Source organism: Phoenix dactylifera, unplaced genomic scaffold (assembly GCF_009389715.1).
Source record: "Phoenix dactylifera cultivar Barhee BC4 unplaced genomic scaffold, palm_55x_up_171113_PBpolish2nd_filt_p 000261F, whole genome shotgun sequence".
Taxonomy (NCBI): domain Eukaryota; kingdom Viridiplantae; phylum Streptophyta; class Magnoliopsida; order Arecales; family Arecaceae; genus Phoenix; species Phoenix dactylifera.
In genome coordinates, this window is record NW_024067752.1 from 178,704 (window position 1) to 193,188 (window position 14,485).

Genomic DNA, 14,485 nt, shown 5'->3' on the forward strand with positions numbered 1-14,485 from the left:
TGAACAACACAAAAGCACTGATAGAATAGGCTAGGGCAACACTGTATGTCCCCAAAGGAGAACAGCTGGGAACAAGTTGAACTTGTAATGCAGAGTATTGCTACAGGATAGGTTGGCAAAAAGCTGACAAGCCATGTAACAAGTGGAATACTATCGCCAATACCATCCAAGTGAAGGGCTAACAACTTAGAATAGCTTCCACATTTGCTTACTGTAAGGTAACCAACTATTTTACAGGGACAAAGCCCTTGTGTCCAAGCAACAAAATTCATCAAAGTTTACAGGTGAAAAAAAAAATAGAACTATTCTTGCTAAGACCATTCCAGCATCAAAATCCTCTGCTCCCCACTCTTCTTCCTTTTCAGACTCCTCTTTTTATTCTTTTTTTCCTTAGGAAACGTGTAGAAATGTGCTTACTCTAGCAAAAGAGATGGGATTAAAGGGAAGAGAATAGCTCTGCATACTTCTCATTTTCTTCATCTAAGTTCTCCATTTCTTGCTCATATTCTGCATTAAGCTCTGCTGCTTTGTCCACATATGGCTTCTTTTCCTGTTTGCAAAGCATAAGATGATGAACACATCAAGAAATGATATAATTTTAGAAGGTAAAATCTCACATTATAGTATCAAAAGGAATCAGGGTTCTACTCACAATTATGGATTTCTGTGGGGGCTGCACCAGGAGCAGCTTGGTCTTCAGAACAATTCATTTCTGCCGGACCACTATCTTTACCGTCAGGGTCCACATCTCGGTGACCAGAGATCTCTTTACTCGGACCCTCAGGCGTTAGATCATCACTACAACTCTTGTTGGTAGGCTCACCATCTCTCTCCAATGTTCGACCAGGCAAATTTGAAACATTATCACAATTTAACCCAGTACAACAATCTACTGTCTCTTTAGCAGTGGAAGTTTCACAAGAACTATCTGTTTGAATAATATGAGCAGGCAAGTCTACTTGCTGATCCAGTTGATGGGTCTGTCCTGACACAGGAACATCTGACAATTTTACCGCAGTGCATTCTGCAATGTCATTAGCATTCTGAATTTGCTCTGATTTTTTATATGTAGCAACAGATCCCGTTACAGCCACTTCACTAACACCCCACTTGGTTTCTTGCTTGTCCGGTGCACATTCAGTTGCCCTGCATATGCTAGTCTCTGGTAGAGCAGTTGCTGATGAATGACAATTCCATATGGGATGATTGTTAATTTCAGCCACAGGAACAGTTTCACCTGGAGAACTATACTTGCTGGCAGAGCTATCTGGTTTCATTTCTGTCATGGATTGATCAACTGGAATACTTGCAGAAGGATCACACTCGGTTGGCTCGCCAATTGGAAATTCAGCAGTAATCCTAGCTTCAGATGCTTGCTCATCATTGCTGGCAACATTACTTGCAACCGAGGCAGAGAAAGAGTCTTCTTTCATTATTGACTCACTATGGCTAAAGTTATCATTTATTGCAGCAGTAGCACAAATGATTTCCGGGCAGACATCATTTGCAATAGACCCTGTTAAGATTTCTTTCGGTGTACATGTTGGCTTGCTTCCAGTGTCTGTTTCAGCCACTACTGGAGACAGTTCTTCGCCCTTAACTGCAACTGCTATCACAGGCAGTGAAGGTCCATCGCCAGCCTGTGTCTTCGGACTTTCCGAACAAGATTGATCGAGTGATGTTTTTTCCACATCAACCATAAGCTCATCCTTCAAAAGACAAGCATTAACTTCAGAACCAGGACGTACAGAACAGTTCATTTCTGTACTAGTCTGCGAAAGGTGATTATCATTGTCACTTTGCCTTGCATCTGCGATGACTTGCACAACTTGAGGACGGACACGAGGGACTTCACCAACCTCCACAATTTTTTCCTTCTCTTTGGCAACTCCAGAACTGAGGTTAGATGGATATTCACCAAGCTTCACAGAAATGAAATCAGATGGAGTTTCGCCAACCTCCACATCTTTCTCCTCTGCAAATTCAACACCAGGTGGGATGACACAGCTACTTGGATGCACAGAGCACATTTCTGTGGAGATCACATGTTCACTTTCCAACAAGGAAGTTTCTTTAGCATTAGTTTTGAGAACCTCAGGTCCACCATCTACTTGGCACGATTGAGATGCATTTCTTGTGCACAGCTGCTGCATGGCAGTCTCACTGGGTAGGTTTGCTAGTTGATTAACTGTTTTGCCTATTGCAAGAGTCTTTGGTTCTGAAGTCAGAATCACAGACTCCCCCGGGTCTACAGCAGTTCCAGCCTTGCACGACTCAAGTTCTATATCTGCATTGTTCTTTAATGTAGATTCCACAGGATCATGTAATAAGGCACTGTTTTTATCTCCTGTGGATGATTCAGGTACCTCTGTCTGTGTAAAAGAAGTTTTACCTGTAACATTCCCTGCTTCTGTGTTCGTTGAAGATGATCTGATAGTGTTTAATGGCAAAATTTCGTTTACACCAGGGGTTGGTGATTTAATAAGATCAACATCAGTACCAAGCACATTATCTTGGACCAATTTGATTTCTGATTTGGCAGTTGCAAGAGTTGTCCCACTCACACTGGCAGATCTTTCTTCAATTGCACATATATCAGAGTGCCTGTTAAATTGTTTGGATAGTTCTGACTTTTCAGATGAAATTTCCATCTGGGTTGAAGGAGTAACAGGGACCTGAATCTCTGGCAATTTCTCTTCCAAACCAGAAACAGTGACAAATGTACATGCTTTAATGTTGTCAGTCTCCTGTTTCTCTCTCACAATGACTGCCTTTACAGATTTTCCCTTACTCTCCACCTTCTTTGACCCTTCTGCCTGCTTCAATCCTGTAAGTCGAGCACGGCGTTCACAAGCTGCTGTTGCTGAATTGCTTCTATTTCTTGGTTCGCGAGAAGTGGCCTTTTTCCTTGTAACTGAAGCCTTGGTCTCAGCTACTCTTTGGGTTACATTAGGGACAGGAGAGCATTGCATTTGACCTAAAGGGACAGCAACCAGTATTTTTCCATGCTTCATGCTCTCAGACATCATAGCTGGCCCTATGTCAAGGTTTACATGTTCCTGGTGTTTGATGACTTCAACAGGCGTCAGGCACTGTAGCTGATCACTGGAGGTGGCTTTGTCACTACTTGCACCACTCACAGGACTAGCCAGGGCATCACTATGAGGTTCTACTATAAGGACGTTTTGAAGGGAAGCAACATGTGACTTTTCAACTAATTTGTGCTTCTCACTGGATTTAACATCAGGACTTGTTATTTCAATTGGTTTCTGCTTCCCACTAGATTTAACATCAACACTAGCCATTGCTTTCTGGGTGCTCACAAGAGAAGAATCATCTTGTTTCTCAGTTGGGCTCTGCTTCTCAGTTGACATGACATTAGAACCAGATGTTATTTTCTGGGTACTTCGAAGAGAAGATTCATCTTGTATTTCAGCTGGTTTCTGCTTATCAGTAGATACCACATCTGTCCCCATATGATTTCTCTCTTCTTTCAAATCTTGTGCAAACACAGGCATAGCAGATGCAAATGGCCCAGACATTTGACCTGGACCAGCTTGCCCCACAACACCTTTCACATTATCATGCATATTTGACTGCATGAAGCTCATACCATCCGCACTTGCTGTCAATTTCATTCCAATAGAAGATGGTTTAGTCTCAGAAGCCGGCATTCCTCTTCCTACTCTCATGTCCACAGCAGGTAAAGCGTTCTTAAATTTCTCTGGTACTTGTGCTGAACTGGAGGCTCTGCCAGAGGCAGTGTCAACAACTTTCTGCAATCTTGAAATTGGGTTAACCTGGTAGCCTGTAGGAGGAGCATTCGCAATTCCTGAACTTTTATCAAAACTTGGACTCTCTTGGGCAAATGCAGAAATTGCAGATTTATTATTTGCTGCTTCGATACCCTTTAGAGGTCCAGTAACTGTATTAGCTTGAGCACCAGCAGCAGAAGACATGGACTTCTGTTTTCTGCCATGCCCTCGAGGTGTTTGTCCACTCTGAGTCTTCCGACCCTTAGCTTGAACTGACACGGCAGGGCCAGGTGATGTCAGAAAGGCAGTAGTTCCTACACCAACCTCATGCTGTGTATGCCCAGTAGTTTCCTTTGTAGAAACAGGATCTAGTACAGCAACTGTTGAGGAAACAGCAAGATTTTCTCTCTGAGTTCCCATTTCCTGTGCGCTGATAATATTTGATGGCAAAGCAGCTGGAAATGGTGTGACATCTGTAGCTGATCTCTTTGGTCTACCCCTTCCCCGTTTTGCTGGAGGTGGTGGCTCCTTACATGGCTGCAATGACTCTTTGGATGTAGCCGAGGGATTTTTCGATGAAGATGACTGCACCTCCAAGGCACTCACTTTAGGGCCACTTGAATCTTTTGTCGCACTCGGATCTTTTGGTAATTCTGTAGGTTGGGGTGAATCTGGGGAATCAACCTGACAAAGTTTTTCGAATTCTTCTTCTGTCCACTGATCTTCATAAGAGCGGACCTATGGGAAAATTAAAAAAGAATATCATTGAAAATGTGTAACTATAGACAACTTGCTCTGAGTTGTATGTGGATTGTGCACACCAACCTCACGAGCCCGTTTACCCCTTCCATATTGCTGTGTGTCAGGGCCCCCAAGATATTCACCTTTTCTTTTTACATTGACATTTGAGGATTCATATATCATCATAGCTTTGTAAAAAGGCTTCAGGTCCTCATCTGTAACAAGACGAGAAGGCAGCGGTAACGGCTCCAGCCCTTCTGTTGAACTTCCCTGCACCAATCTCTGCCATGCTGCCTGCAGGCATTTGAGAAGTAACCACATCACTAAGCATAAAAGCATATGTACGTTAGATTTTAAGTGTGTTGCCAACAAATAAAAACAGATACTAAATGTGCATGAATTAGCAAGGAATGGCAGACCATCTCTTCTTCATGCCTTTGTTTATCAACAGATTCAAAAACATCAATCTCAGATTCACTGCAAACAAGATCAACATACATGTTAAATTGTAACAGAACAGAATAAAGGCTTATTTACCTTCAAATTTAGCAGCTATAATAGATTTCCTCATCTTAAAAGGGTAATAGAGTAGTATGTGATATATATAAAATGTTACCTGCGGGCTAGGAGATCATTGAGAGCATCATCATCTAAAACAGGAGCTGCCTCTTCTTTCTTGCACTCCCTAAGGAGGGACTCCAAATATTCCCTTCGATCTTCAGCACTGTAATTTACCAAACCAAAGTTATCAGAATATCAAAAACTGTTCGTTCTGACTCTTAAAAGTCATGGACTTTTAACACAAATACCTTGTGTTATTGTCAAAAAAGCCTGCAGTTATACTCTGATTAGCAACACCTAGTTTGTGCTCAGCTGCAGCTCTAACTTGTTCTTCTACAGTGCGAACCTTTATCATAGTAAACATAAGAAATATATCAGGAAACACAAACTTCTGAATTACATAACAATCAGCATACTGAAATCATTTGTACAATTGAACTCTTTAGAACTAAAATTACAATAATGAGCTGGAAGAGAATTTGAGCCAAAAGAATTAGAAAAGCATAGTGGTAGGCCACTAATATCACCAAGTATATTTTACAATACTCGCAAAAGGCAGTGATATGCTAGAACCTATATGCAGGGACTGAAGACAATAAATTCTTTAGACAAATGTAATGCTCAGTAATTCAAGATATATAACAGAATATCATATGAATATGGATAGACAGGGAAAAAATCTGTGTATTGTTTATAAAAATAATAATAAGCAATAAAGAAATGGTAAGGAAGTGTACGATGGCTGCATGTCAGAAATAGAAAAGATTGAAATAGCACATGCCTGTGCAGTGCTAGTCTGGCACAGTTATGGCACATAGAGTGCCCTGCTGCACAAGGTAGCATGCTAAAAACTGACATGCTGGCATGCAACCTGCTAGGCACCAATTAGGCACTGGCATGATACATGCTGGCTCCCACCAACCAACATGACCAGCTTTTTAATGTATGCATTCCAATTTTATCGAATGTCTCCAAGGAGACGACCATTCTTTTTAATCTATGAAAATAGAATTACAATGATTAACAAGCTAGCCATAGAAACCACAGCATATAAGTAAATAAGAATTTCATGTCTGTTCTTGCATAACTTTTTTATATGAACAGCCATATCTAATAATCAAAATTATCAAACTATTTTCATTTTTGAGGAAGATGTTTACGCGGTCATAATATTCTATCATGACAACAAAAACAACTTGAATAACTTAGTAGCAATTTTGGATGACTTAGCGCTACAGAAGAATTAAGTAAAATGAACCTAATGCTACTAACATAATTGACTATATAAGAGCTTTCACATGACAGTATGATAGACGGAAACAAGAGGAATATATTTAGAATAAAGGTTAAATAAATGGATACATCAAGAATTTGTTAAAGGACACAGCTTTAGAGATTGTTTGACCTTGCAACTTATCACAGTAACCTTGAAATTAAGTGCAATCTCCCTGATTACAGGGACAGACTAAAATGGAATATATGCATATGTGAGAAAGAGTGAGCATGAATAAGGTCAGGAACCCAAACCAAATGCAACCAACTAAATGAAGAAAGTCTAGGCATTGAAAGAAAAGATTCCTACATATGAGAGGTGGAAATCCCAGCTCTACATGTAGTCTTAGCAAGCTCAAATGTTGACCTGTGCAGAAGTGGCCTGCCCACCTGGCCCGTAAATAGGCAGGCTTGGATAGGAACTTCTGGCCTGTAAGAGCAGGGCGTAGATATAGAGGTCAAATCAACATTCAGACCCAGCCAAAAGAGAGATTAGGGATGAAATGGAGAGTCCCTCAGCCATCATCCACCCTATCAGCTAATACACACCTCTCCCTTGCTCCCTCGCTTTGCTGGAGCAGCAAGCACCTCACTAACCTCCTCTCCCTCTCCTTTCACCCCGGCAATCCCAGCTCCTCAAATCTCCTCTCACCTAGGTCTAGTCATTCATTATTTGTTTCTGTAGATGCTTTGTTGCAATTTCTCAAGTTTATCAATTATTTATTCTTTAAAGTCATAGTTCATGCACTTGTACTTAAGAATGTTTATTTTCTTGTATCATATTTAATAAGTTTTATTTGAATGAAAACTCATGTTCAGTTGGCAACCCTCTAGGTTTATTAGAAAACTACTTTTCGTAATTTTGTATTTGATACTCAATTATTATACTTTTACCTGTAAATGGATTGCTAATTGCAGACCCATCCCAACCCAAATATGAACATTTTGGGTTGGGTCTGGGACATGCTTGACCTTGGCCTGGCATGAATGGCTTGTAGGGTATAAAATTCTTCCCATGTGCCTGGCCCAACTCGATCTGATTAGACAATCAGTTGAGACTGGATCCAAAATCATGACCCAAAACGTAACCAGGTCAGGTCCAGGTCCCACCCAGTTGCAGATTGACTACCAATTATTAGTCTCCTCTTGTACCCTCTTTACCTACAGGCCGGATCTTCTCCTGCTTCTGCCATCCATATATTAAATCCCCTCTCAATGGCGTTGCTTCAGGGATAGGGAGTTTGGGTAACATTTGGTCAGTTAGGCTCGGTTAGGTTGGGCTGTGGACTAAGAATATAACGTTGGACCAGGTTCATAATGCAAAAATTAGGCCCAAGTGGGACCTGGCTCAAGGCAGCATATGTTGCCTTGAAGTTGATATATGGACCAGCCCGAACCAGCCCCAACCCAACATATGCTCAGATCTACTCAGATGCAGTCGTCATATCCATTACCATTCAACCGCTAATAATGGTTTAAATAGATCCCTCACTTCCACCTGACAAATCAAAACTCATTTATCCTTTAACCATATATTTTGGGAATGTCAAGATAATCAAGTTTTGGAGGAAAAAAAATTATCTGGACCTGCAACAGGTGTCAACACTAGCAGAAAGTTAATCATACCACTCATAAGCCACTTCAAAACAATACCAACAACAAGGGTTCTTATAAGCTATCAATATATGAGAAATTCATGATTATCAATTTGCATTTATTTGCTTATGGTAACATAATGTCATCCAGCACAAAAGAGCTAAAGAATGAGTCGAAGAGGAGTGAACACAAATGCTTGAGAAGTTTCATTAAAGAGCATAATACTAACCGTCTCTAACCGTAGAACAAGTACATCCTTCTTTTGGCCAATCCTATGGGCCCTTGCCTGTGCTTGGAGGTCAACCTATATATACACCAAGCAGAAAGTAGGCATCAAGACAGATGAAAAAGTCAACAAACATACAGAAACTTGTTAGACAGAATAAGGTATTATAAATTGCCTGAGGATTCCAATCAGTGTCAAATATGATGACAGTATCAGCTGCTTGAAGATTTACTCCTACGCCTCCAGCTCGAATACTACCAGACGTGGGAAATAAGTAAACTATTTCAGGTCTTGTTTATTCAGCTATAACAACCGAAGAGAAATTAGCCAATAATTTTTGCTATTAATCCCTAATGAACAAAAAGAGAGAAAGCTGGCAGATCCCCTATCCATTATTAAGTACACAGGAACCTTAGCAGAAATATAAAAAATTCTGAGTCAGGACGATTGAATTCCTCGATGAGAGCTCCACGTTCATGTCCTGAAGTGTGTCCATCCAGACGAAGGTACTTATAACGTTTCCAAGCCAGATATTCCTCCATAACATCAAGCAATCTCGTCATTGTGGAGAAAAGTAGAACCTGCAGCAATGTCAGTCTAAATCATACAGAATGTAGTATCACCATAATTCTTTCAAGACAACAACAGTTGCATTAAAATGTATAGCGAATTTCAGGTTGAACTAGTTAAAAGCATGACCACCATAGTGCTACTCAGGGACCCATAAAGTTCATAAATTTTGCAAGCATCAATAGAAGGTTTTAAAATACAACAACGGCTACACAGATCCACATGCCTACAACTAGCAATAAAAATATTCATGCACAATGAAAAAAAGTAAAGTGTTCAAGGGAATAACCTATGATGGTTATGAAATCTAATACATCAGAGTTCAGGTTATATTATAATTATGATGTAATAAATTTAGTCTACTAGAAAGAACTAGAAGCATATAATTGCCAAACATATGAGTTCAATCTGACTCATCCTACAAAAAAAGTGATTTTGTAGGGTTCATATATAAAACATAGGTGTTGTGACAAAGGGCCCGCTAAATACTTGCGAGAGGAAAGTAAGAGCAACTCAGTAAACAGCACACTAAGTGAAATAGGGTACGCCAACCCCCTTTCCCACCCCCTCCAAAAAAAAAAAGAATAAAAAATTACAAGTAAACACAATGTTGGTGCGGAACCAGATTTTCTCATTCCAGGGCTGAGGACAAAGCTTATGATAAAGCAATTGACCAGAAAGCAAAAGTGCAAGTGGTTGCATGATGGAAATGGTATGTACTTAGCTGAATATAAAGTTGATATGATGTTGGGTTCATAAGACAAATCAATATGTTGCTCAAGATGCATGACCACAAATGAGGAGTCACAAGCTTTACCAACAAAAAAAAGCAAAAAGAAAAAGAAAGAAAGAAGCAATGCGGGAGGTGCTAAGGCATGTTCATGTGATGATTGAGAAAGTATCATGAGGAACTAGCAAAGCTCCGTTGGTATTCTGCAGCAACGAATCATTGAAATCTAAATATATCATAACCATGTGACCTGGACTCTAAAGGAAGCTCAAAGGAAAATTCTGTGTGGCCAAACTGACCCTCTGAAATCGTGGCATCCATAACATTGAAACGTAGACTAGCAATGGTATCAAACGGGAAATCCACCAATGTAGAAAAGAACCATAGTAATGATAGTGAGCTGAAGAGTTCAAATTGGAATCTGAAAGGCAATGAGAGGAACCATCCGAGCCGAAAGACTGACAAGATGACAAGCAAGGTAAATAGAGCATGGATATCAATTATAGGAATATTTTGCCAGCCCAAAAGGGTGAATCGTATTTACAGATCTCGAAAGAACCAAAAGATGGTCAAGAGTGATTCAGAAAAGCAAAGGTGGATGCCTAGAGCAAATTGTGGGGCCCATAGGCATCCTATGACAAAATAAAGAGAGGCAAAAGAAAAGCCATGAATAAATGCTGTGAATCGAACTTATTGAGGGTATTGAAACCCATATAAGTAAAATCCAATGAATGGAGCTTCCTTAAGGTATTAAATCTCATACAAGTAAAATGCAATTACCAAAAGGAAGTAAACAATAAATTTATAAGTGTGAAACAAAATAGGATAGCTCAAACAAGAATTATATTAAAAAAAGACCAAGTATCAACCTGTTAGCAAATCAAAAACAAGTAAAGGGACTTCAATGTTTTCTAATTGAGCGGAAAAAAAACGAGGAGGTTAAATGCCAAGTCTGATCCATCAAAACTTGATAAGAGTTATTAGCTGATTGATGAGAAAGAAAAATAGAAAACTCAAACAACACCCTCCAAAATCCAAAAAATATGGCGAATTGAAAATCTCAAAAGAAATAAAAGCCAGATAAAGAAGAATGAAGAGTTGGCAAACACGGAACTTCTAATTAAAAATGTACGAGATTTTCTTTTTCAATCAGGAAGTTAACTAAACCAAACAAAATTCAAGTTAAAATAAAGCCAAACTGGTAGCTAAAATGAACAGACTAATCAAAACACTCAAAAGAAAGCTAATGAATAAGGACATAAAAATCTTTAGAAAAAGAAAAAACTTAAATGGCCTAGAATGAAAGTAAAAAGAACCTATAACTAGATTTGGCATGGCTCAAGGCCATTAACAATGTTAATGTTGTCCCAAGATGTGGCACCAGGCATTTAAATGATGGAATGAGTATGAAAAGGAAGTAACAATAGGTAGAAGAAGAAACAACTAGAGGAGAGAACAGGAGATAGGAAGGCAAAGAGAACAGAGTGAGACTTGCACAGCCGAAAAGCCTAACCTCTCTTCTTACTTTAGTGCATAAATATAACAAATATCCCTTAAATGGTCATCAGTTGCTTAAATAGATTCCTATTAGAAGTTATACAAATATTCCTTGACACTTATGATTTGTTATTACAGCTAGCAGTAATTATAATATTATAGACCTATTTATCTACCTATCTACCTATCTCGTATTACTACTATTGTAGCATTTATTATATTTAATATCAGCATAACTATACACATGAACAAAAAGGTCAAAAGTAAATGCCACATTTAAACAAATATAATTTGTGTAGACAAGTTCCATTTACATAAGGAAAAACATTGTGAAGTTTCACCTACCCGATGATCAGTTGTCCTGAGCTTGGGTAGCAAGCGGTCCAACATTTCAAGCTTTCCACAAAGTCTCACAAGAGAAGGCAAATAATGTTTAGGTAAAAAAGTATCAACCTGCAAACACGGAAAAAAAATAATAGGGAAACAAGTCAAGCAAATTTACTAGATATTTAATAGCTGAAACTTGCCTCTTCAGCATGAAGTTGACTGAGGTATGGGTGATTGCATATATTGCGCAATTCCATCACAGTATTATGTACGGAACGACCCTGATTGAAGATCATAGAAAGATTCTGTGAAGTAATGGCAAAAACACAAGCATGGCACACAAAGAAGAGGGTTAATGAAAGCACCTTTGAATTTCCAATTGAACCAAGATTCTCCTCCACTCTTTTCATTAAAAGTTTTTGATAAGCAGAAGCTTCGCATCTTATTAGCCTTTCAATTTTCTCAGGCAACTCATTCTCAACCTAAGCAAAGAGAAATGTCCAAAAAAGCAGAAATTAGCACAAGAAATCAAGATTTATTTACAATAAAAAAAAATTGGAGACTATTACATGTACAGACTAGCTGAAAATCAGAAAAATAATAGCCAGAAGTCTATACAAACCATTCAATTCAAGGTTTTAAATCCCATAGGATAGGGCTACCATGGTTTTGGAATAGGGGAAGTCCCAGAACATGCTGATTAGGATGCTGGGACAATGGTTCCACAGCCCCATCCAACACGAGACAATACCCGTTCCCGGCATATCCTCCGGGATGTCCCACCAAGATTTAAAACCTTTGATGAAATATCAGATAAAAATGCATCGAAATAACTTTAAAACTCAGTTGCAATTTCCCCAAAATTTTCTAAGTTACCCTATGACAAATTGTCTAAAGTAGGACTGCCCAACAGTCTTTCAGAAATTAGGATCCAAAAACCGACTTAAAAAAGCCCTAAATGTCAATACAATTATGACAAGAAAATATAAATTACACAATTGACTCCAAGAAGATTTAAAATAGACCCATACAACTCAATAAAACAACAAATTAGCTATAAAAAAAAATCTAAACATACTTTGATATTTATCTGCCTTGATGCCACCACCATGAAGATCTCATCCATGATATATATATATATAATGTCTACATATCTATCCCACAATAACAACTCCATAATTGGACGATGAAGTCATATCTGTCAGATAAGACCATGGTTGGTCATACCACACCGAACCAACAAACCAAACTACCGGGGGAACCATGATGGTTCACCCTGTTGGCTCGAAACAAAGGCCGACCATAGATTAAAACCTCTACATGTTTATCGCCTCCCCCCCCCTCCAACCCCCCAAGGTGCTCGAAGCATTAGGGTAAAGGTTTTCCTCGACCCTCCTCTCTCTCTCTCGCGCGCGCGTTTTGCTAGGGTTAGGAAGGGTTTAACCCTAAGCCCTCCCCCTTGCTCTCTCCCTCCTGCTCTCTCCCTCCCTCTCTCTCTCTCTCACTCTCTACCTTTCTCCTTTTCTCCCTCTCCTTGTTTTCAGTACACCTTGGAACGACATGGTACAGACATGTACCCTGTCAAACAGGTCATCATCCAATATGCCCTCCAGTATATGGCGGTGGCTCAGTCTTGTTCATCTCAATCAATTGTCACGGATACTCAGATTTCTTAATGAAGGTAAATAAAAATAGGGTCTTGAAAATTGTCAAGGATAAGCATAACACCTTTCTAGTGGTTACACCTTGTGATGGACTTTCTTTTTGCAGATATTTGATCTGGTGTTTTAACATCATAATGTCAGATAAACCTTGACCACTGTTTTCCCTCGACCAACAAGCCTTTAATCTCTGTCTCCTCGGATGATGCATTTGTTAGCATAGATTGTCCAAATGAGTGATCCACAACTTTCAACTCTCCATCTGCTAGATCTTTGTCAACAGAATGTTTTGTCACAGTTTAATCTTCAGCTGTTGGATTTGCAGCTGATGCCCCTAGATGCTTCAAGATGGAAATAATCTCACAGACTGATACAAGATCCTTCATCTTCCACAAGCCATGCAGTCACTTAGCATCTCTCTCCAACTGACCTTGGAATTTCCGCCTCGTATTGCCTAGTCTTCTGCAGTATATTAACTTTCACTGACAACAAAAGGTTGAGCACATAATAGCAGTTTGACAAGCCAGCTTTAAGTTCATGACATTATTAAGAAAAATGCCCTAACTTAGAGTTCCACCTCAATTTTCAAAAGTTAAATTTCCTCCCAGATGCTGACCCCAAATAGTTGGGAAAAGGCTGGATGGTAACTGTACAGTTATGGTATATGTTTCACAAGATGACAGGAAACTAGCAACTGCTGGTGGGTTTTGCTAGATGTTACAAGTTACCATCAGTCATCCTCCAGAAAAGATGAAAGTTTTATGTCCAAAACAAATGAAAACAATGCCATAAAAGAGAATTTGTGATGACATGTAGCTTGGCAATGGCAGTACAGAGTATATCCATAAATTCAGAAGCAAGAAGTCAGTTACAAAATTGTGGAGAATTTGTATGAAGTTGCATGCATAGTATACAGTGGTGACCAGAAGAAAATCCAATGTCAAATATATTTTCTAGATAGATGTAATATGCATTTAAAGCATCAACATTTTAAAAGAATGACATTAATCATGAAAAGGGATGAGTCCCTGCAGAAAATTAGCATAATATGAGCATTACTCTGACACAAAGCAGACCTTGTGTTTCACAAGTTCAGAGTTACTTAAAAAGAAAAGGTATAATCTTGATATAAACCTAAAGGTATAATCTTGACATAAACATACACAATGCAATTGCAGACCTTATGTTTCAGCCTTCGAAGTACAAAAGGTCGAAGAACTTGGTGAAGGCGGTTTATAATCAAAAGATTCTCCTCCTCAGAAAGTAAAGCCTGCATATGTGTGACAGTATTTATGTTAATAAAAAATGAAAATACCATCATAATTTAATATCATAAATTTAAAATTAAAAAAAAAACTTACTTCATCAGGATTGTTATCACCGCTACCCTCAAATGGTTTATTAAACCATTGTGAGAAATCCTCTGATGAGTTGAAAATATTAGGTAACAAGAAATTGAGAAGTGCCCAAAGCTCCTCAAGATTGTTCTACATAAAAAATTGGCAGGTGCTATCAGCAAAAGGAAATTTACTATCAGATTATAAACAAA

At 39.0% G+C, this 14,485-nt stretch overlaps 1 protein-coding gene across 2 annotated transcripts in view; it reads right to left on the minus strand.

Annotated features, from left to right (window-relative positions):
* Nucleotides 1–14,485, minus strand: part of LOC103717336 (chromatin structure-remodeling complex protein SYD-like) — a 33,033-nt gene continuing 18,548 nt past the window's right edge. For both annotated transcript variants that reach the window (XM_008805669.4, XM_008805668.4), the window contains exons 17-30: nucleotides 14,298–14,423; nucleotides 14,117–14,206; nucleotides 11,641–11,757; nucleotides 11,476–11,556; nucleotides 11,294–11,401; nucleotides 8,563–8,732; nucleotides 8,327–8,405; nucleotides 8,155–8,229; nucleotides 5,306–5,403; nucleotides 5,113–5,220; nucleotides 4,916–4,973; nucleotides 4,581–4,790; nucleotides 653–4,493; nucleotides 1–550 (exon numbers count right to left, since the gene is read on the minus strand). In XM_008805669.4, coding sequence (XP_008803891.1) covers nucleotides 549–550; nucleotides 653–4,493; nucleotides 4,581–4,790; nucleotides 4,916–4,973; nucleotides 5,113–5,220; nucleotides 5,306–5,403; nucleotides 8,155–8,229; nucleotides 8,327–8,405; nucleotides 8,563–8,732; nucleotides 11,294–11,401; nucleotides 11,476–11,556; nucleotides 11,641–11,757; nucleotides 14,117–14,206; nucleotides 14,298–14,423 — 5,163 coding nt within the window. In that variant the 3' untranslated portion in view covers nucleotides 1–548. The remainder of the gene's footprint in view (nucleotides 551–652; nucleotides 4,494–4,580; nucleotides 4,791–4,915; nucleotides 4,974–5,112; nucleotides 5,221–5,305; nucleotides 5,404–8,154; nucleotides 8,230–8,326; nucleotides 8,406–8,562; nucleotides 8,733–11,293; nucleotides 11,402–11,475; nucleotides 11,557–11,640; nucleotides 11,758–14,116; nucleotides 14,207–14,297; nucleotides 14,424–14,485) is intronic.